At 39.2% G+C, this 21804-nt stretch overlaps 1 protein-coding gene across 15 annotated transcripts in view; it reads left to right on the plus strand.

The window, feature by feature from the left end:
• Window positions 1-21804, plus strand: part of myo18ab (myosin XVIIIAb) — a 90470-nt gene that overhangs the window by 40610 nt on the left and 28056 nt on the right. For 14 of the 15 annotated variants that reach the window (XM_046863608.1, XM_046863609.1, XM_046863615.1 and 11 more), the window contains 17 exons: window positions 1352-1562; window positions 2061-2203; window positions 2294-2394; window positions 2557-2620; window positions 2740-2884; window positions 6999-7010; window positions 7926-8099; window positions 8476-8566; window positions 9350-9536; window positions 10090-10176; window positions 11999-12140; window positions 12287-12446; window positions 12843-13029; window positions 13292-13490; window positions 13849-13958; window positions 15293-15358; window positions 19411-19539. In XM_046863608.1, coding sequence (XP_046719564.1) covers window positions 1352-1562; window positions 2061-2203; window positions 2294-2394; window positions 2557-2620; window positions 2740-2884; window positions 6999-7010; window positions 7926-8099; window positions 8476-8566; window positions 9350-9536; window positions 10090-10176; window positions 11999-12140; window positions 12287-12446; window positions 12843-13029; window positions 13292-13490; window positions 13849-13958; window positions 15293-15358; window positions 19411-19539 — 2208 coding nt within the window. The remainder of the gene's footprint in view (window positions 1-1351; window positions 1563-2060; window positions 2204-2293; window positions 2395-2556; window positions 2621-2739; window positions 2885-6998; window positions 7011-7925; window positions 8100-8475; window positions 8567-9349; window positions 9537-10089; window positions 10177-11998; window positions 12141-12286; window positions 12447-12842; window positions 13030-13291; window positions 13491-13848; window positions 13959-15292; window positions 15359-19410; window positions 19540-21804) is intronic. The other variant, XM_046863603.1, reaches the window with a different exon arrangement.

Here is a 21804-nt window from a genome sequence, read left to right on the forward strand (position 1 = left end):
GATGTTATGTTCATACTTTTTTTGTCTTTGCATTTTATTACCAGCCAGACCGTGGGGAAAAATAATCAAAGTTTACTGCAGTGTGGATTAGGATTTGGGGAGTAATTGGCTTTTGTTAGTGCAACTTTGTAGCTTTTGGGTTTTAGTGTCCAACAAAAATACATGTGTACGATTATTGCATTGGCTTCAGTTAGTTTTATTTATTTACATTTTATTTAGTTTACAATGGCTACGTTTGCTACCGTAATGACTGAACCACTTAATTATAAACTGTCAATAACAGTCATAAAATAAGTAGATTTCATTAATATATAATTGTTGGTTTAAAAAAATGATTAGACCAAAAAACTTATTGTTTTTATTGGAATTCTTTTTATGGAGTTTTATATTGAAATAATAAACATTTATTAATAAAATAATAATTATAATTATAAAATGGGGTAAAATCTTAATACTGTACAGTACATGTACTCACTATATATATATGATACAGTGTACTGTATTTCTATGAATGTACACAAAATTCATCTTACTCTATTCTTGCAAATGTTTTCTGTGTGTGTTTAAAGTGTGTGGAAGGATGATTCTTGGCTTCAACAATTATAATAATAATAATAATTAAAAAAAAAAATGTATTGGGTGGTGTCCCCAAATAAAAGGGGGATTAATGTGTGTATATACAGCACCCCCACTCTCTTCTTTGGCTCAGTTTGGATCTCGTAGAAATACAAAAAACTATTTGACTCAAATCTGCAACCCGAAACACATGGCACATTTGATGAAATTGGGTCGATCCAGGGTCAAATTGCTTTCCCATTGCAATGGAAACACACTAGAGTAAGGTATGAACCAAATGTAAACAAGTTGATCAGATAGTTATGCCCTGGTTGTGTACTTGCTGTGTAATTGCTGTGTTTCACACACCTAAATGAACCAGGCCAAGGAGATGTAAACAATTCAGAATTCAATTTTAAAGGATTAAATCCTCCAAGAATCCTTAATTCATAACAGCAGACAAAACTGCAAGGTTTCATCTTAAACACTGTTTAAATTACTGAATGGTACACGATCTACCAAATGTCTTTTTAATTTCTGGTCCATAAAAACACTCTTACATGGTATTTATTGGCAAAATCAACAATCTCTTCTCCAAATGTACTTTCTTCATTGTGACCAGGACTTTGTTGCTGTCCTACACATGCTGAATGTAGAACTTTTAAGATTGTAATGCTTTAAAAAAAAAACTTAAAATAAAGAATTATTTAAATATGTGTAAAGCTTGCACAAATGTATAGATCTGAAACAAAAGAAAAAAACTCAAACGTCATAATTTCCACCCTGAATATTGCAGGTGATGCACATGTTTAAAGGCTGCAGGCGCGAAGACACCGCACCGCATATCTACGCCGTGGCTCAGTCGGCCTACCGGAACCTTCTGACTACGCGGCAGGACCAGTCCATCGTTCTGCTTGGCAAAACTGGCAGTGGCAAGACCACCAACTGCCAGCACCTTGTGCAGTACCTGCTCTCCATTGCTGGCAGCACCGGCAAGATCTTTTCAGGTTCGAGATGCTGAAAATGTTGGTGAAAAGAGCGATAACTCATACATGGTTAGGCAGAGTGTAAAAAATAGCATGAGAATAAATTGGAACAAGTCCGGAGAAAAAACAAACTATACTATAAGGGTTGGGTTTCAGACACACTGAGGAAAATAAGAGAAACAGGTTGTATTGGGTGGTAAAACAATGATGGATGGAGACTTTACTAATGATGCACACCAGACCAACTCTGGTAATTAGCCTTGCTTATCAAAGGCACTGCTAATGATCCACTGGAGATTACATTGCTCAACTGTAGCTTTCAAGAGGCCAAAATTTTATCTGCATATGTTCATCTCTGACTGCAGCACCTGGAAACACCTCCTATGGGTCAATCAGGGTGTAGGATCAAGCCAATTAGTGTCTGAGTAAGTGTGTGTGTGTGTGTGTGTGTGTGTGTGTGTGTGTGTGTGTGTGTGTGTGTGTGTGTGTGTGTGTGTGTGTGTGTGTTTTCCATTATAGCAGAGAAATGGCAGGCAGTCAACACTATTCTGGAGGCGTTTGGGAACTGCGCTACCTCCATGAATTCAAATGCAAGCCGCTTCTCCCAGATTGTCTCTCTGGACTTTGATCAAACTGGCCAGGTGGCCTCTGCCTCCATCCAGGTACGAGCCTTATAAAACTCTACATAGCTGCTCTGAAATTCAGTAGTGTTTCAGATCTTAAAACCGCTCTGTTTTGGCACGGCCGTGTAGACCATGCTGCTGGAGAAACTGAGGGTGGCCAAGAGGCCGGGGGCTGAGTCTACTTATAACATCTTTTATTATATGATGGCTGGGGCAGACAACACTCTAAGGTAAGAGCATGCATGTGCATCTTCACGACTTTGCAATTTTACCCTGAGACAAGGCAATAGATGGGGCAGACGGGGAAAAGTTTCATTTCCTGTATACTTAAAAAAAAAAAACCAAAGTTGAATTTTGTGCTGGAGTGAAGGTCACATTTGCATTTTTCACAGGACCGAGCTACATTTCAACCACTTTGCTGAGAACAACACCTTTGGAATTATGCCTCACTCGAAGGTAAATCTGCACAAACATACAGATGTGTGCAGTGGGAACTTCTTGTTTAAAGATACCTGATTTAGATAATTACCAGGTTCATCAGGTGTGTTAAGGTATTAATGTGTGTGTGTATGTAGTCTGAAGACAAGCAGAAGGCAGCACAGCAGTTCACTAAGCTGCAGGCAGCTATGAAGGTCCTCGGTGTCACTGCTGATGAGCAGAAAGCTCTTTGGCTCATATTGGGGGCCATCTACCATCTGGGAGCTGCTGGGGCAACAAAAGGTATATTTGTGTGAGAGTTGTGTGTGAGACAGTAGGTGAGATAAAGACCTCAAGTCGTATCCATATTCAGTCCAGATACATCCTGCTCAAAGCCTATTAATGTACAGCATACACACACACACACACACACACACACACACACACACACACACACACACACACACACACACACAGCTATAGCTTAACTATGTTAGTGTGAGCATCACATCCCTAGAGCCTGAAACCCGGTTTAATAAGATAGAGGGTTCCGCAGTAGCCGATGCTGTCTGTGTTAATAAAGACATTCATAAGGTCAAGAGAGGAATATATGGAGTTTCTCTGACGCACAAGACTGTAGGCATGGATGGATGCACTAATATTAATTAATTAATAACCGCGTCTACATGCAGGCCAACTGTTTATTTTACTGTACAGTTTGTACGTTTACAGCGTTTCTGTTTGGGTTATAAAATGAAGCAGCATATAATGCAGACATCGAGAGTTCAGTAGCAGTAGATAGGGGAAGTGGTTGCAAAGTGGTTAAGAAACAGGACTCATGATCGAAAGGTTGCGAGTTCAAATCGCTGCACTACCGAGCTGCCGCGTCTGGGCCCTCGAGCAAGGCCCTTAACCCTTAACTGCTTAGTTTTATAAAGAAGATATTTCTAAGTCGCTCTGCATAAAGATGTTTGCCAAATGCCATAAATGCAGTTGTAGGTAACAAACCAACTAAAAGGAATTAGAGTAAAATTTTCTTTAAGGATTGGCGTAAGATTCATAAAGATCGTTAGTCATTATTGTTCAAAATCAAATGAAAATCTTACAAGTTCTTTAAAATGTGCGATAAGTTATTTTGAAATATTAGAAATGTTTTCAGTGCAAAAGTGGATATAAAGTCACCCTTATTTTGGATCATATCCCAAATTTGGAGTTTGCAACATAAAATATCACATAACCTGCCATAATACTTTTTTTTTTGTTTATCCAATAATTGCAAACTGAAAGGTGTTTAGATGCTAAAGCGATATAAAGTCCAAAATATTAGAGTTTATTCCCCCAATCTTTTCATGTTGAATTCCGTTTTGCAGGTACAAAAAAGTATTTATTGATTATTTATGAAATTTTACTGTTTTGCTGGTAGGAGACAGATTGTGTGTTGTTGTGTCATATTGCGCACTCACACTTAATAATACATTCTTAGTACATCATAATTGCACAAGCAATATGGGTTTATTTGAAGCTATATACAGTGCATTTGGAAAGTATTCAGAGCGCTTCACCTTTTCCACATTTTGTTACAGCTATTGTATCAAAATGGATTAAATTCATTATTATCCTCCAAATTCTAAAAATAATTATAATGGCAATGTGAAAAAAGTTAGTTTAAAATCTTTGTAAATGTATTTGGCGGAAAAAAAAAAAAATTACATGTAAGTATTCACAGCCTTTTTGGCATCAATTACAGCCTTTGATTTGATGCTACAAGCATGGTACACCTATTTTTGGTCAGTTTCTCCTACTACTCTTTGCAAAACCTCTCAAGCTCTATCAGGTTGGATGGGAAGCGTGGGTGCACAGCCATTTTTAGATCTTTCCAGAAATGTTCAGTTGGGTTCAAGTCTGGGTCCCATAGCCACTCCTTTATCTTGACTGTGTGCTTAGTGGTGATGTCCTGTTGGAAGATGAACCGTCACCCCAGTCTAAGTTCCAGAGCGCTCTGGAGCAGGTTTTCATCAAGTACGTTTCTGCATTGATCTTTCCCTCGATCTGTCACTGAAAAACATCCCCACAGCATGATGCTGCCACCACCATGCTTCACTGTAGGGATGGTATTGGCCAGGTGATGAGAGGTGCCTGGTTTACTCCAGACATTACGCTTGACATTCAGGCCAAAGAGTTCAATCTTTGTTTCTCATGGTCTGAGAGTCCTTCAGGTGCCTTTTGGCAAACTTCAGGCAGCTTTCAGATGATGGAGGCCACTGTTCTCATTGGGACCTTTAATGCTGCAGGAATTTTTCTGTACCATTTCCCAGATCTGTACCTCGATACAATCATGTCTCGGAGGCCTACAGACAATTCCTTGAACTTTATGGCTTTGTTTGTGCTTTGATAATTGTGGTACCTTATATATTATTGCATACAGTATAAACAAATCATGTCCAATCAACTGAATTTACCACTGGTGGACTCCAAACAAGTTGTAGAAATCTTGTGTGTCATGGCAAAAAGCTGTGAATAATCATGTATTTATTTATTTTTTTTTTTTGCATTTTTTTGCATTTTTTAGTTATAATAGGTTTGTAATGATTTCAAACAAACTTCTTTCACTTTGTCATTGTGGTGTATTTTTGAGGAAAATAATGAATTTAATCCATTTTGGAAAAACAACAAAATGTGGAAAAAGTGCTGTGAGTAATAGTATTTTTTCTTAGCCAACTGATAAGGGGATGCCAGATTTTATAAAATTGTTCAGATTTTCCCTTTAGACAATGTCTAATTTGCTCCAGGTGTTAATGTCAGTTTTCCAAGCCACAAATGTGGGAGCCTCATTTTTTAATTTATTTATTTGAAAGTTTATAAGCAACTCCTTGGCTGTGATTACACTGCATGGCAGTTGTTTTTCGATCCGATTGTGTAAAACAGGAAATTTCCAGCATAATGAGTGTAGGGTCTGGTATAATTTGCACATTAAGTAAATTGAAAGCACACCAAAAAATATTACACCAATTACTCTTAACTCATCATAAGAGAAAGAACAAGACTATGGGACAGATGAAAATCAGCTGACATGCACTTAATACAGAGAGGTGACATACTCTGGTGAGATGCAGTATCTTTTTCGAGTAGTGTGATGTTTGGATAACCATTAACCGAGCAAGACAGTGTCTCGAGTTAAACAATTGAGTATTTCAGCTGTACAGAAGACTAAAAATGCAGAGAACAACCATTAGAGGGCAGTGTTCTCCTTCCTTAAATAGCCCGTCTAGCCACATCAGCATGTTTGTGAACTCTTAAAAAGCTGTAATCTATGGCTGTTCATTTTTATAATATTTTTAACACATTATTACCTATATTGTCAGCTAAGCTTTAAAATTAGAATAGCGCACTAAAAGATGTTTGCTTTTTATATACAAGAAGAACTCGTACAGAATTATCTTCCATCTGCAACTACATGTCCTTCGACTCTCATCCCTGTGAGATTTTTGTCTTCATGCTCCATCAACATTTCATTCTTCAAAAAATGGGTGATGCCTTTGGGGATTTAAAGTCAATCAGAGGGATGCACAAAGGCGGACCCTTTGCGCTGTTTGCAATCTTTTTTTAGATGCAGGGTTGTTGTATTAGCACAGCAAACAGGCGACCCATTAAACCAGCATTTTTCAGCTACAGCCCCGGTGTGAAAATGTACCACAGGCCATTTTAATACATAAAATCCCCCCCAAATAAAGTCAGGTACTGATGTAGGTGAGGTGAAGAGGCCTGGGGTGCAGTCATTGTTCTAATTTATCCCAAAATATTTAATAGGGTTGAGGTCAGTGCTCTATAGCAGGCCACTCAAGATCTTCCTCTCTATCCCATGTAAACTATTTCTTAATGGAGCCGTGTTGGAACAGGTTTGGGTTTCCAAGTCCAAGTGAACGAAAAATTTTATTATACTGTACCTCATTAAAAAAAAAAAAATCCTATACAATTGTGTGCCTCCAGCATTGTAGTAACAGTTCGGAGAAGAACCGCATATGGCTTGAAATGTCAGGTGTCCCAATACTTTTGTCCATATAGTGTATTTACTTCAAAATAAGGTTATTTTTTTTACTCTATTTTCACAATGAAATGAATCGTATTTGCTTGCATGAATTTTTATCCACCTTTACAAAGGGTGCCAATAATTCTGCAGATAAAGCAGATCATCATGAAAACTATTTTCCCTTTAGTTTTATTTCTTAGGGCCTATTTAAAAAACTTTGATATTTGGTATTAGCAACAATTTTGATGTCGTTTAAGCCTCATATCATACCAGAATTTTTATTTGCAGTATATGAGCGAGTGAGTGTGCAGTTGTTTGTGTTTGTGTGTTACGATGTTGATGTTCTAACCTCCCCTTTTCCAATTGCATGTTGCATGCCACTGAATGCAGAGACTGAAGAAGGTAAAGAAAAAAACCCATAACCTCAATCAAACTTTTCTTTAACTCCATGTTTGAATGGTGTTTCTTAACGCCTTTATCGCTGCTGCCAGACATTTTCATTTGCATTTTTATTGTCTCCCGTTCTCTTTCTTCTTTGCCTCGCTTTTGCTTTCTTTCTCTCTCTCTCTCTCTCTCTCTCTCAATCTCTCTCTTTCTTCCTTTATCTCTCACCCTCTCTCTCTCGCACTCTCTATCACCCAGTAGCCATGTCCCTGACTGTCTCAAAGCCAGGCTAAAACTTAGTAGACGCAGAGCGTGGGATCAGAACTTTGTTGTCTTTTTAAGCTCCACTGCTATGATATACCCTTAACCCCCCCCCCTCCTTTCTTTTTCATTTCTGCACTGCTTTTTTTTTATTTATTTTTTTCTTTTTCTGTTGGTCCCATCCAAAAAAAACAAAAAAGCTCGTCTGTTGTCTGGCTTTGTTTCTGTTCGGCATGTGTTCTCTGATAAAGGTTTTTCGTCTTCTGCATGAGTTGCCTTGGGTGCTGCTTTAGCGCCTCTACCATCTGCTAGTAACTGCTTTACGCACGCTTTACTCTGTTGACTTTGTCATTTCATTTTTTTTTTTTATCTTTTTTTTTTTTGTAATTTTGTGTGACACCTTTGAAGCAGATGCATTTTCTGTGATTCGGGTGACTTGGGCTTGGACGCATTTTCTGAATAAATCTGTTTGTTCCATTTGTCAACAGCTAGTATTATTCATCATTGAGACTCTGATTAATGTTTTTTTTTGCGATAGTTGTTTTCTTACTTTTGGTTATTTTTAAAATGTAGTTCCACCACAGAAAATGCATCAGCAGAAGAATTAGCCTTGAGCACATGTCTTGCGCTCTCGAGCAAAACAAGCTGCTAACATGTGTGTTTTTCTGACAGCCGGCCGTAAGCAGTTTGCTCGTCATGAGTGGGCCCAGAAGGCAGCTTACCTCCTGGGCTGCACCCTTGAAGAACTTTCCTCATCGATCTTCAAACACCATCCGAAAGGAACCCTGCAGAGATCCACTTCCTTCCGCCAGGGTCCGGATGACATCGGAGGGGGAGAAAGCCCAGGTGCACACTTTATTTTTATATACTGTGTGTGTGTTTGTGTGTGATGCTCTTCCGCTCTTGAAGTGCTCGTGCCACTCGAAACACCTCAAACGACTCGTTGCAGCATCGCTGTATGTCAACCGTATGTCATGTCAAACGCCTCAGTGGCAGATTTGCCTGATTTCACGCAGAATTTCAATTGTTCTAACTTGCTGTCCATGATAAAATCGCTCAGAATAGCACCAGTCACACCATTAGTCTCGAAAATTTTTATGTCAACGTGTATATAATTAAATGAAAATGGCTGTTTTTCGCATGAAACCTATTTTTTTTTACTGAAGCTGATTATGGCGTATGCTGGGGTTTAAGCTAACGCAGTGTTCATGCTGTACTGTAGGTACAAAGATCACGGCTCAGGAGTGTCTCGAGGCCATGGCTGCTGGACTCTACGGCGAACTCTTCACTCTCGTCATCTCCCTCATCAACCGGTCAGCCCCTTTTCCGCACGTTTCCTCAACACTCAGCACACCACTGCAGCCCTCGCCTACAGATGAACCTAATGGAGTGTGTCTGAGAGCTTTCGCTTTGTGTGCATCTTCAAAGCGAGAAAGCATTTTTTTTTTTTTTTTGCAGACCTTCGAAAACTTCATTTTTGTGTATTTTATTTAATAATAAAAAGAGAAACTCGGGACATCTATATGTATAACCTGATGGTTTTCGCAGTTTGAAGTATAAATTTTTATTAGCTTGAGATGTGCGTTTTTTTCGACTACTTGACAAAATGCACATCATAGCATTATTTCATTTGCTCTTAATATCCGAGTATAAACAGCAAATGGATTGTGTATGAATGGGGGAAAAAATGGATAAAGCATACATTGATATATTAATATAGGTTTTAAAAATATATAAATATCCTGGGCAAAAAAGTAATATTTTTTTTTAAGTGAACTGTTCATTAGAGTTTTTTTTAACTTGGGACTTTGTGTAGAAAATCTCACTATACAACATACAAATTATTTAGAAAGCAGCAAGAATCAGGATAATTCTTTATTTTAAAAATACATTAAGGTTATAATTTATATGGAGGTGATTTTACTCCATATCATTTTTAAAAACATCCTTAGTATGCAAGAAAGCATTAATCCAAAACACTGCAAATAATTAATAAACTTGCATAGATTATATTAAATTAGAATTATTACAAAATGAGGATTGTGACTTAAAAAAATTGTACGTTAACACGCGCGTCGTGTGCATTGATATTTTAGAGCACTGAAGTCAAGCCAGCACTCGCTCTGCTCTCTTCTCATCGTGGACACCCCGGGCTTTCAAAACCCCCGTCTGGCTAAGCGTGGTGCCACTTTTGAAGAGCTCTGCCATAACTATGCTCAGGAGCGTCTGCAGGCCTTGTTTCAAGAGCGCACCTTTGTACAGGAGCTGGAAAGATACAAGGAGGTACCACCACTAAGTTATACTCATTACCCTTTTTTTTTTTTTTTATTAACCATTTTGACATTTTGTCTTTAATATCCAGACTATGCAGAATTGATTGACTGGAAATTTTGCAGTTTGATTTGTGAATTCATTTCTATTCTTTTTTTTTTTTTTTTTTTTTTTTGATAATGTTATGTAATTTTCAAATGGACGTGCCTTGTGACCAGATTAAATTAACTCTAAGATGAAATGAGTTTAATTACTGGTATAAATCATTATACTAAATTATAGATCTGACTAGAATATCGTCTCACTAGTATTTGAGATTTGTTAACATTTCAAAGCGACTCAGGTTGTTGTTGTTTTTTGTCTTCCAGCCGAAAACACGGAAATGAAGCTTTTATGAATGTTGAAAGCGATTGGCTCTCATTTTCAAAGATCTTGATGCTCAATAAGGCATTAAAGTTGAGTCGTTGGTCACAGGGTGATGAAAGAAACGACTCACAAACCTGCATAATCAAAATCAATCACGTCCTAATCGTAGTGAACTAATGACCCCTCTGTTTCCATTTAGGAAAACATAGAGCTTGCATTAGATGACATAGAGCCCAGTACATCCTTATCTGTAGCAGCTATAGACCAAGCCTCAACCCAAGCACTGGTAAGCATCTTCACCTTCCCAGTGTGCCTTGCTGTCTAGCATGAGCTATCTTCCTGTATGCGCTGGACTCTTCCTGAAGTAGTGCGATGCACAAACACTGCAGTTGCCACTTGCATGACGCATCTCTTTGCTTTTGTTACCTTTTTTGAATGCCTACTCCATCTCACTGGAGGTAATTGTTGTAATGATTGTGATGTGTAATGCAGGTTTGTTTACGCCTCCCGTCTGTGCCGAACGTAATTATGGCAGTAGAGTATTTGTGTGTGTGTGTGTGTGTGTGTGTGTGTGTGTGTGTGTGTGTGTGTGTGTGTGTGTGTGTGTGTGTGTGAGAGAGAGAGAGAGAGAGAGAGATTCCTCTCTAAATACAAATATTCCTTCCCATTTCTTTTGTGTAGACGACCACAAACAGATGTGACTCAAATACTAATGCATTTACAATTGCAGTTGCAGGATCTCCAGATAGCAATGAGATGAGCAGTGATTGCAATGCAACGCTGACTAAACAGTCATTAGCAGCAGCTGCACTACACTTTTTTTATACACTATATTGTCAAAAGTATTGGGTCACCTGCCCTTTTCTGCTATACGTGGTTCTTTTCCAAACTGTTACCACAATGCTGGAGGCACTCGCTTGTACAGGAGGTCTTTAATTGCGGTATAATACAATTTTGCATTCACTTAAACTTGAAACCCAAATCTGTTCCAGCATGGCAGTGCCTCTGTGCACAAAGTGATCTCCTTGAAGATCTGGTTTACATGCTCTGGAGAGGAAGATCTTGAGTGGTCTGCTATAGAGCTCTGATCTCATCCCTACTGAACATCTTTGGGATGAATGTGAAGCCTGACTGCATGACAGAACTCCTCACTTACATCAGTACCTGCCTTTCATAATACCCTTGTGGCTGATGAACACAAATATCCATAAGCACACTCCAAAATCTAGTGGAACATCTTCCCAGAAGAGTGCAGGGAATTATGACCAGGTGACCCAATACTTTTATATAGTGCATTGCAAAATAGAATAGTACAGAACAGAAAATAACTGTCATAGGACAGAAATAAGTCTAATATTGTATAAATAATGTTTAAAAATGACATCTAATACAAAATCCCAAATATATTTAGGTCTGTAATAAAAAATTTAAAATATGCTGTTAATAAATTATTGACTATAGTGTAAAGAGTGGGAGAGATATTAGTAATTTGACCTGTATGCAGCAAAGCATATATTGTAGAATTCATGTTTTATCTTGATGATGGTCCTTACTAAATTGGGTGTCTGTAACAGTGTGTTTTCCACATGTTTTATGACGATTATCTTCTTGCAGTAATCATTAAAAAAATAAATGTCGGTCAATAAATCGAAATCGTTCCATCCTGGTGTAGATTTTTAAAATACTGTATTAAAGGTAAAGAACTGGTTCACTGAATCGCCTTTAATCTATTTCAATGAAGTCTCTTGAAATCTGCGCTCAAATTTTCGTTCTGGTTCCCACCGCTGAAGTCGACCACAACTGAGAAGACATGAAAGAAAAAAATATGGCAAGTCATTACTGGCTTTAATTGCGTAAGTGGACAGCCAGAGTGCAAAGTTTAAAATTGTCTGCCTGACTGCCCTGGAGCTTTTCTTTTAATGCGAGGCTTTTAATGAGGAATCTGCAGCTAATGGCTCGTCTTTTGCTTTGGTTGGTGTTATGATGATTAGGCTTTCGTGGCTCATGATTTTTCCCCGCTCTGCCGCACGAAAAGTGTTCAGCAGTGCCGTGTTTCTAAACCATAACCCGTGTGTTTTCGGTCGTCATCTTGTGTGGGTGTGAATCAGGTGAGGACGCTGGCGAGGACTGATGAGGCACGTGGATTGCTGTGGCTGATGGAGGAAGAGGCTCTGCAGCCCGGGGGCTCAGAGGCAAGTCTGCTCGAGCGCCTTTTCAGCTATTACGGCCCCACAGAGGGAGAGGGCACAGGTTAGCATCATTACACATACACACACACACCCTTACACCCTTAATATAATCAGCACGGTTCCTCTAGAATCCCTTACAGACTCAGGAGATGCTGTACTGTCGATGTGTACATATTTTTTCAAATCGCCATATTTTGCCTCATCCAGGCCCTAAGCTGCTGCTAAAGAGTGAGAAACAGCATCACTTCCTGCTGGGGCATAGTCATGGCACAGACTGGGTGGAATATGATGTTCTGGGCTGGTTGTGTCACGCCAAGCAGAACCCAGCTTCCCAGAATGCTGTCACTCTGCTGCAGGACTCACAGAAGTAAGAAGCACTTCCCTAATGTTCAGCAGGGAATCAATGACGTAATTAATCCAGCGTCCATGTTAATATTTGCTTTTATTCTGAGAGATTTAGATTTAGTATAAAATGCACTTTGTTTTAGAGTTGGCTTAATGCTGGCACCTCGAAAGATGGAAAGATGTCGCTTGACTTGATTGAAACTATTACACTGAAAGGTTTCTAAAGCATCTAAATGCTCATTAAAAGTGAACTGATAAGGGGAAGTGGTACAACAACAAAATCAGGTATTTCTTATAACGGTCATGTGTCATTGAGCAAGGAGGACTCTGGTCTTGTTGGTTTCTGTTTAATTTAGCAAGGATCTTATTTACCTTCTTTATGTTTTTATTTTTATTTTTTGTTGTTGCCGCTACTCAGAAAGAACATCAGTGGGCTGTTTATGGGACGTTCAGGAGGTGCCACAGTGCTGTCGGGCTCCATCGCCGGCCTTGAAGGAGGCTCTCAGCTGGCCCTGCGTCGGGCCACCAGCATGAGGAAGACGTTCACCACCGGCATGGCTGCCGTCAAAAAGAAATCCCTGTGCATCCAGATCAAGCTGCAAGTGGTCTGTACCAAGCTTTGGAGAATGCACAGATTTTAAATTATATTTAACTGTATTGTGTGGAAGTCGTGAGAGGCCAGGATATTTTTTTCTTTCTTGTTTCCTCATGATCTTGACAAACATTTACATTTTTAGAAAATTAAATTATCACGGTGAAAACAGCCTTTAGGACTTTCAAAGTATTGTGAGACGACCTTAAAAAAAAAGCAACAGTAAAATTAGAGATCGATCTTTTGTATTGTTTGTATTTGTGTTTTCCCACCAGGACGCTCTTATAGACACAGTGAGGCGTTCCAAGGTGCATTTTATACATTGCCTGCTGCCCAAAGCGGAGGCCTTAAGCGGAGAGCTGCGTGTTCATGGAGAAAGCTGTGACACAGGGCTCATGCAACTGGACTTGGTGCTGCTCCGTGCTCAACTCAGAGGCTCCAAACTTCTTGATGCTCTGCGAATATATCGCCAAGGTAGGACATGAGAGTCTGTTAATCTGTGAGATTATGATTCTGTTACATTTTCATAAAATTACCTGGAGCTGTTCCTTAAAGATATATTGGTGCTCAAAGTGGTAAAGTAAGATTTATTCAAGAACATATGGATTTAATTAGTTTAGTTTAATGTCAGTACTGTAGATCATGCAGCAACATCAGCAAAGCGTGTTGTTGTAAAACTTAAAATTAAAATCAGCAGAAATCTGAGGAGATTTTCACCCATGTAATATACTTTGCACATTGTCCTTGTGTTAATCTGGCACTGGGAACTCTCTCACAAAGCTCATAAAGCTCACACAGTCAGCTCAGCTTTTGGCTCTGCTTTCTTCTCAAGGTTACCCCGATCACATGGTGTTCTCCGAGTTCCGCCGGCGCTTTGACGTACTAGCGCCCCACCTGACTAAAAAGCACGGACGCAACTATATTGTGACAGATGAGAAAAGGGTGAGTCACTTTTTATCTCTGTGTGTGTCTCTGTGTTTGTGTGTGTGTGTTCTCCTCTCTGCTTTTCTTCCATTAGCTGCCCTGCTGGGTAATTGATTATGACAACGCTGGTGGCCCTGAGTTGAGTAATGGCCAGCTCTGCTCATCGTCCCTCTTTCTGTCTCTGCTGTCTCAGCAACAGAGCAATAAAACAACTTTAATCAAAGACCTCAAGTGAAACCTTTCTAAGAACTTTCTCATCCTTCTACTGTAGGTAACCTCACCTCAGGGAAATAGAAAAACTCAGGGGCAAGATTTGGTTAGTTATCATATATTATGAACTATATGATCTGTAGAACCAAGTACAATGCTGCTTTCTACAGTACATACCACAGAGTTTTTCAACAGCATTAAAGCTGAAAAAACAGTGCTGCCTAGAAGGAAATACACACAAAATATTAGTTGCAGGTGGCCATAATGTAATGCCTGATCAATATATGTAAATCAGGACAACTTTATTGGAATACTTCAGTATTTATTAAGTCATTTATCTCTACATTCTCTATAGTATATGACAAAGATCACTAACAAGAATGTTTGCTACACAGAAAGGAAATGTGAAGCCTCTCTGATAATGGAAGTGTAAGAACATATGCATTTAAGAGGGAGTACATGTTTTCAGAGGGAATACAATTGTTTAAAGCATTAAGTGGATGAATTTATTTGATACTGTATTGCTCTCTTGTTCATATCTGTAGCATCTTATACCCTTATAACTATAATGTTGTGAATGAATGAATAATGAATTTCACTAGCTGTGTTAGCCTGAAATTATTGTAAACATTTTCCCCCATTTTTTTCTTAGAAGAAATGATTGTTTGTGCTGATGGCAAAAACGGTTACACTGCAAAGGCTAGGTTAAAATACACTGGAGTATTTCTTTATTTCTTTCCTGGCTGAAATATTTAAAATATAAAAAAAAAAAAAAAAACTTGTTGGAGGCATTTTTTACTGTTTATATATATATATATATATATATATATATATATATATATATATATATATATATATATATATATATATATATATATATATATATGTGTGTGTGTGTGTGTGTGTGTGTGTGTGTGTGTGTGTGTGTGTGTGTGTGTGTGTGTGTGTGTGTTTTTGTTTTTGTTTTTGTTTTAAAGCAGTAAATGGAACTGATTTTATTTGGGGTTTTTATTTAGTTTACTTGCTTTTAGTTAATCAAAATATTCACCTAACCCTCTGGTATATATTTGCCACCAAATTTTTATGTAATCTGAGAAACTCCATTTCTAAGTGGCCTAGTAAGTGTTTTGTTTGTGTTTCAGGCTGTGGAGGAGCTACTGGAGTTCCTGGAGCTGGAGAAAAGCAGCTATCACATGGGTTTGAGCAGGGTAAATACCATCAGATTTTCACTCTGATCACAGGCTTTGTTTAATTTCATACTTTTAAATCTCTTATCCAGTGATAACCTTCAGGTGGGACGCTTTCATGTGTATTCAACAAATCCTCTATTATTGATCAGTGCATACAAAAGAGAAAGCATGTAGCATACAGAATCAGAGCAGGGATCAGTTTTGAACAGATGGTATGATTTCCATTTATATTACCAAATCATTCAGTCTCCCTCTACGCTACTCAGACATGCTGCTTCTAATCCATGGTGCCACCTTATTCACAACTGGAGAAAACAGCGCAGCAGGCAATAAGGAGGTGGGCCGAAAGGTTGTTCCTGCTCTGCCATTCATTGACACTGCAGAGGTGATGAGACTTCCACTTTTGTAACCATCATTTGCTGGAGCACGAAAAACCATTAAGAGACATTTTCTTCTCGCAATAATGAGCAATCATGACTTTGGTATGGGTCTGGAAGGTTCCGCTGCATTCAGTTATCCTTCATGCTTTGTGCAATTAAAGTTGAATGTGTGATTTTTCCAATGTGCGTCTCCTGAAAGTCACTGGCAGACAAGAGCTCTGCATTTGTACTCTGTATGCCAGTCAGCCACAGCAGACACCAATCAGCACAGTGAGATCAAAAACAAAGGAAAAGGAAAGAAAACCAGCATTTTAGCAGCTGCTGGCTGATTTAAATATGAGAAATTGAAATCCGTGGGACGATATTCCCAAATTTCTGGAGTCACATCATGCTAATTGTGGGCATCTGTGAGAACACGTATGTGGAAAAGGGCAAATAGCGCCTTTCTCCCATTCTGTAAAGCTTCAATACGATTCCGCGTGAACAGCAGTTCATAAAGCTGGATTTAAGGCGCAGAAGCTCTTAACCTTCTTGCTTTCTGCTTGGTTGTTGTATATGATGCATGATGTGGGTGAGCTGATTGTGAGTGGGTGAGAACTGGCAAGTGACCAAGTTCGGGAGAAGATACAGTGCATCTGCAAACTATTCACAGCGCTTCACTTTCCCAAAATGGATTAAATTCATTATTCTACAATCAATACCCCATACATGACAATGTGAAATGAGTTTGTTTGAAATCTTTGCCAATTTACTTAAAATAAAAACCGAAAAAAATCACATGTATATGCTTATTCACAGCTTTTTGCCATGACACTCAAAATTGAGCTCGGGTGCAGCCTGTTTTCACTGATCATCCCTGAGATGTTTCTACAACTTGATTGGAGTCCACCGGTGGTAGATTCAGTTTATTTGACATGATTTGGAAAAGCGCACACCTGTCTATATAAAGACCCACAGGACTCTTCTTAGATCAGGGGAAAAGGGCGTTAGTCAGGGAGGTGACAAGAATTTAATGGTTTCTCTGGTAGAGCTCAAGCATTTCTCTGTGGAGAGAGGAGAACCATCCAGAGGAACAACAGTTGCAGCTCTCCAACAATCAGGCCTGTATGGTAGAGTGGCCAGACGGAAGCCACTCCTCAGTAAAAGGCACATGACAGCCCTGGGGGTCTGCCAAAAGGGAAACAAAATTCTCCAGTCTGATAAAAAACATTGTCATGTCTGGAGGAAACCAGGCACTGCTTATCACCTGGCCAGTTCCATCCTTACAGTGAAGCGCACACTTCTTTCACAATTCTTGTTTGTAGGATTTTGCACTGTATGGAAAATCCGAAAAGATCTTATGGACCTTTTACTATTTCCACCAGAGGGAACCAGGAACAGTTTTTAGTTCATCTACCATTCTTTTAGGTTACGTACTTGTTCCTGCTCTATAGTTAGTATATTTTGTGAAAAGTAGTATGGGTGCTCATCATGATGAGTCCATGTCCTTCTAGTGGCATGCATGCTCAGTGTAGCTGATGAAAAATGGTTTGAAATGTGAAAAGGTCCTTTCTATACACACCAGGATTTAAAAGCTACTTTAATTTTAATTCAATTGTTGTTCTTCAAAGCAAAAGAACAAACAGCATGATGAAATGTTCATTGTAGTGTGTGGTTTAAATAAGAACAATAAAGAGAGATGTACCTCTTAGCTTTGGCCAAGAAAAAAAAAATTGAGCACAGCAGAAGTGAGGTTTTGTGCTGCAGTCTTTTTTCTGAGATGAGAACCCCCCCCACAAACAGGCCCAGAATAAATCATAGGTACAGGCTTGAGTATTTGGGCCAAGTGTGAGAAACAGCTTGAGGGCATCATCATGAATAAATTAATGGAGATCAGTGCACAGATTATTATGCCCAGTCCTCACAAATGGGGTATGGAAAGGAACACACAACGGAATCCCTGTGTGGGTGTCGACATTGTTCAGCCACACAGGGCTGTAGTTGTGAGTCTAGCTGATTGAGCTTAACCTTCTGATATCTGACCATTCAATTGTATTTCTCCTCCCACGTCCATCAGTCAAAATGCTCTCTTTTGAGTTGATATCATTTGATAAACCCCCCACCCCCCAATCTCATGTCAAATTGCTCAGAAACTACAATGAGATGAGCTTCCTGACCCATCTGACAAAGCCGTTCTGCTCAGTTAATAATGCTGACCTTCAGCTGTCAGTACAAGAGAAACCATACAACTTAGTGTGGTGAAAGATTCAGGGCTGCTCGCTGACCCAAATGGCACCTCTTGGTGTTGCTTAGTGATTTCATCAGCATTCTTTATCATGGGTGTCAACACGCACTTCTCTAGCTAACTAGAGTGTCCTAAAAATGTGCTGCGATGATGCGATTTAAAAATAGTCGCATAAAGGGGGTGTCCTAGTAAATGAATTATAACGCCTAAGAAGATTGTATGGTGTTCTCTAACCTTACGCTAATCAACAGGAATCCAGTGTGTCTTTAATTCAAAAATATATATATTTTTTAAAAGGCACTGCGTGGCACAGAAACGCTGCCTGGTTTTGATCTGTGGTGGAAAATTGCACTGTGGCGTCTCTCTGCCGATAAAAGCTCAATCAACAGACATTTGCTGCCGCCATTACCAATGCAGAGTAATTTAATCAGCCGACACTCAGAACCTCTGCCCTGTGCTCTCAGTGTACTGACTATTAAATTCTTTTTACAGCCAAGCCAGTAAACAACCCCATGGCTCCAACTCTGCCTTTAATGCTATTAAGATGGTAAAACAATTACAAGCTGGAGAGTTCAGTGAATACAAAAAAAAAAGTATTGTGCTTATTATATCAGAAAATTGCTGATGTTTTGCACCTCTTTTTGACAACCTCATCAGAGTGGGCCATTATAAAGAAAAAGAAGTGTAGACGATACATAGGTAGAGGAATCTTAGGGTCTTCCCTGCATATGTTTTCTTGTGCAGAGAAAAGAAAAGCCATGGACAAAAGGACACCTGACTTTTCAGCCATATGTGGTTCTTCCCCAAATCTTTACTACAATGTTGGTGTCACGCAGTTGTATAGAAAGTACCGTAGTGTTTTTTTTCCTTCACTTGAACTAGGAGTAAGCATGTAACGGTTCACATGTGTACCGAATGCAATCTGTACTGAAAGCAATTTTATTTATTTATTTACCGTACCCAAATTGAACTGAATTCAACCAATTCACAATGTGAGCCATGAAGACGTGGATGACATGGGTTAGAATGGAACATCTTGAGTGTCCTGCTATAGAGCTCTGACCTCAATCCTATTAAACACCTTTCTCAGACTGCACCCCAGGCCTCCTCGCTTTAAATCATTACTTGACTTTACTAATGTGGCTGAAGGAGCACAGATCTCTACAGGCACACTCCAAAATCATGTCTCAGAAGAGTGGCGGATATTATAATGGCAAATTGGGACAAAATCTGGAACGATATGTTAAAAAGCACATAAAATTTTTATGGTCAGGTATTCACTTTTGTCCATATAGTGTGTCAGTATTTGTGTATAGTGTTTGTTTCATACAGTTGTGCAAGATTTTAGAGCTGCTTGTTACAGCTGACATGCAAAGCACTCTTTATACATATTATGTAGTTATCGAATTCAAATGACAGCATTTGTCTTGCAAGAGGTGGATCTTACAGATGTGCTCTGTCTATAGGTGTTCTTCAGGGCAGGTGTTCTGGCTAAGCTGGAGGAACAGAGGGATCTGCAGACCAGACGTAACATCACTCTCTTCCAGGCCACATGCAGAGGCTACCTCGCCCGGCAAGCCTTCAAGAAACGGAAGGTAACTTCTGATTTATATCCTTAATTTCCCCATATCACTGTTAAACATTTTTTTTTTAAGAATAAAAATACATTTAGTCAAATTGAGATTAAATTGGGCTGCTTTCAAAACAAGAGCCCTCCATGGTAAGTGCACTTCCATCTGCTGGAGGATTTGCTCATCAGAACTACATCAGGATTTCATCAGAGCAACCCATAATAAATCCCACTGGCTGTGCCCTCAGCTGGCAGATAACATTCACTCTGACTGTCTTCAGGGACACGCTGCCTCTCACTCAGCTCTCCATCATAGCTGGATCGATCTCAGCTTGCTCATGTCCCCTTTCACCCTCACCTTCTTGTACCCTGCGTACATGTATCCCTCTGTTCACTCTCTGACTCCTCCTCGAAATCGATCTGAATGCATTTCTATGGAGATGTGTACAAATGAAATATAGTCTAATACCACAGCAGAAAGGAATGGAGTTACTTTCTCCTGGTGTTTTTTAAACAGAGACCTGTCTAATCATTGAGAATTAAAATGTTTCAGGTGCAAACTGAATAACTAGATATATTTTCATACACCTCTTACTAGTAAAACTTCAGTTTTTTTGTCCCCGCCTTCTTTTTCCCTCAGTCTGTCATATTGAGAAAATAAAATCACACAACGTCGTCATATCACTCGCTCTATGAGGAGCAGTTATTTTGTGGCTTTCTGTTCTGGCGTTCACACAAAAGATATTTGAGGATGAGCCTTTATTTCCTCCAGATATTGAAATACCAAGTGAGCGTTTCCTTTAGTTCAGAGAGTTTGTTGTGTGATGGTTTCGTTTGTGTTTTTACGTTTCTGATTCTTAATACAAAGATCATAAGTTGAAGCTGTTTATATTGACGCCATATGGCTCTTATCCAGAGCTGCGGTTGCAGGCAGAAGAGGTGGGGAAGTGGAGGAGATTAGATACCTGGTGCAAAGTAATGGAGAGTGTGTTAGAAAAGTGAAGAAAAGAGTGCAGGCAGGGTGGAGTGGGTGGAGAAGAGTGGCATTTGTGTTTGATTTGTGATAGAAGGGTATCTGCGAGAGTGAAAGGGGAAGTTTCTAGGACTGTGGTGAGACCTGCGATGCTGTATGGTTTAGAGACAGTGGCATTGAGTAAAAGACAGGAGGTGGAGCTGGAGGTAGCAGAGCTGAAGATGTGGAGATTTTTAATTAGGAGTGACGACGATGGACAAAAACAAGTTTATTAGAGGAACAGCGCATGTAGGACGTTTTGGAGACAAGGTGAGGAAGGCGAGATTGAGATGGTTTGGACATGTGCAGAGGAGGGATATGGGGTATATCAGTAGGAGAATGCTGAGGATAGAGCCACCAGGAAGGAGGAAAAGAGGAAAGCCAAGGAGGAGGTTTATGGATGTGGTGGGGGAAGACATGCAGTTAGTTGTTTTAAAAGAGGCAGATGTAGAGGACAGGGGGGTATGGAGAAGGATGATCCACTGTGGCGCCCCCTAATGGGAGAAACCAAAGAAGAAGAAGAAGAAGCTCTTATCCAGAGCGACGTACAAAAGAGCTTTGAGTCTGTTTCAGTAAACAAATCAACACTGTTTTGCTAGATTACAAACTTAAGAAACTATCAGCCTACAACTCTGTCGAGAGCATTTTTTTAAAGGCAAAGCAAAAAAAAATATTTATTATTTAGAATGTGGGCTATGTTTAAACTAATTACTGATAAGAGTTTTTTTCCTCAAAAAAGATTTTTGTAATGAATTTTTTTAATATTCTCTGTTTTGATCTACACATAATTACTGTGCAGTATAATCCAATTAAAACTTTTATTGTAGGTTTGTTTCCAGTTTTTTATTTTTTTATTAGTTGTTATCCAAACTTGTTTGCTGGGTAACTACAAATGAAATACATTATACACTGGGTACAGTGTGTAATAGGACAGGATTTCACAGCTAACAGTGCAAGTTGAAGCTGGTGCAACACGTTCCCTATGGAGTTTACCTGGAACCTAATACCTGTGGCTTAATAGAGCTGTTTGTCTGTTAAATCATTTTTACTGAGTTTTTTGTGGGTGTATGTGTAAAAGTTGTACACAATATCATTGTTTTCCAGTCCACTTTTGTGAAAAGGAAGCAGATTGTAGTGCACATTTGTAGGTTTCATCTATCCTAGGTTGTGTCATTTATTGGCGAGGAGAAGCACGCTGAAATTGGCCTTTGTTCTTTGTTATGTTCCTCACAAAACCTATTGATGGAACAGATTTGCTTCGCAAGGCTTTTTCAGAAA

The sequence above is a fragment of the Silurus meridionalis genome, chromosome 12 (genome assembly GCF_014805685.1).
Source record: "Silurus meridionalis isolate SWU-2019-XX chromosome 12, ASM1480568v1, whole genome shotgun sequence".
Lineage (NCBI taxonomy): Eukaryota > Metazoa > Chordata > Actinopteri > Siluriformes > Siluridae > Silurus > Silurus meridionalis.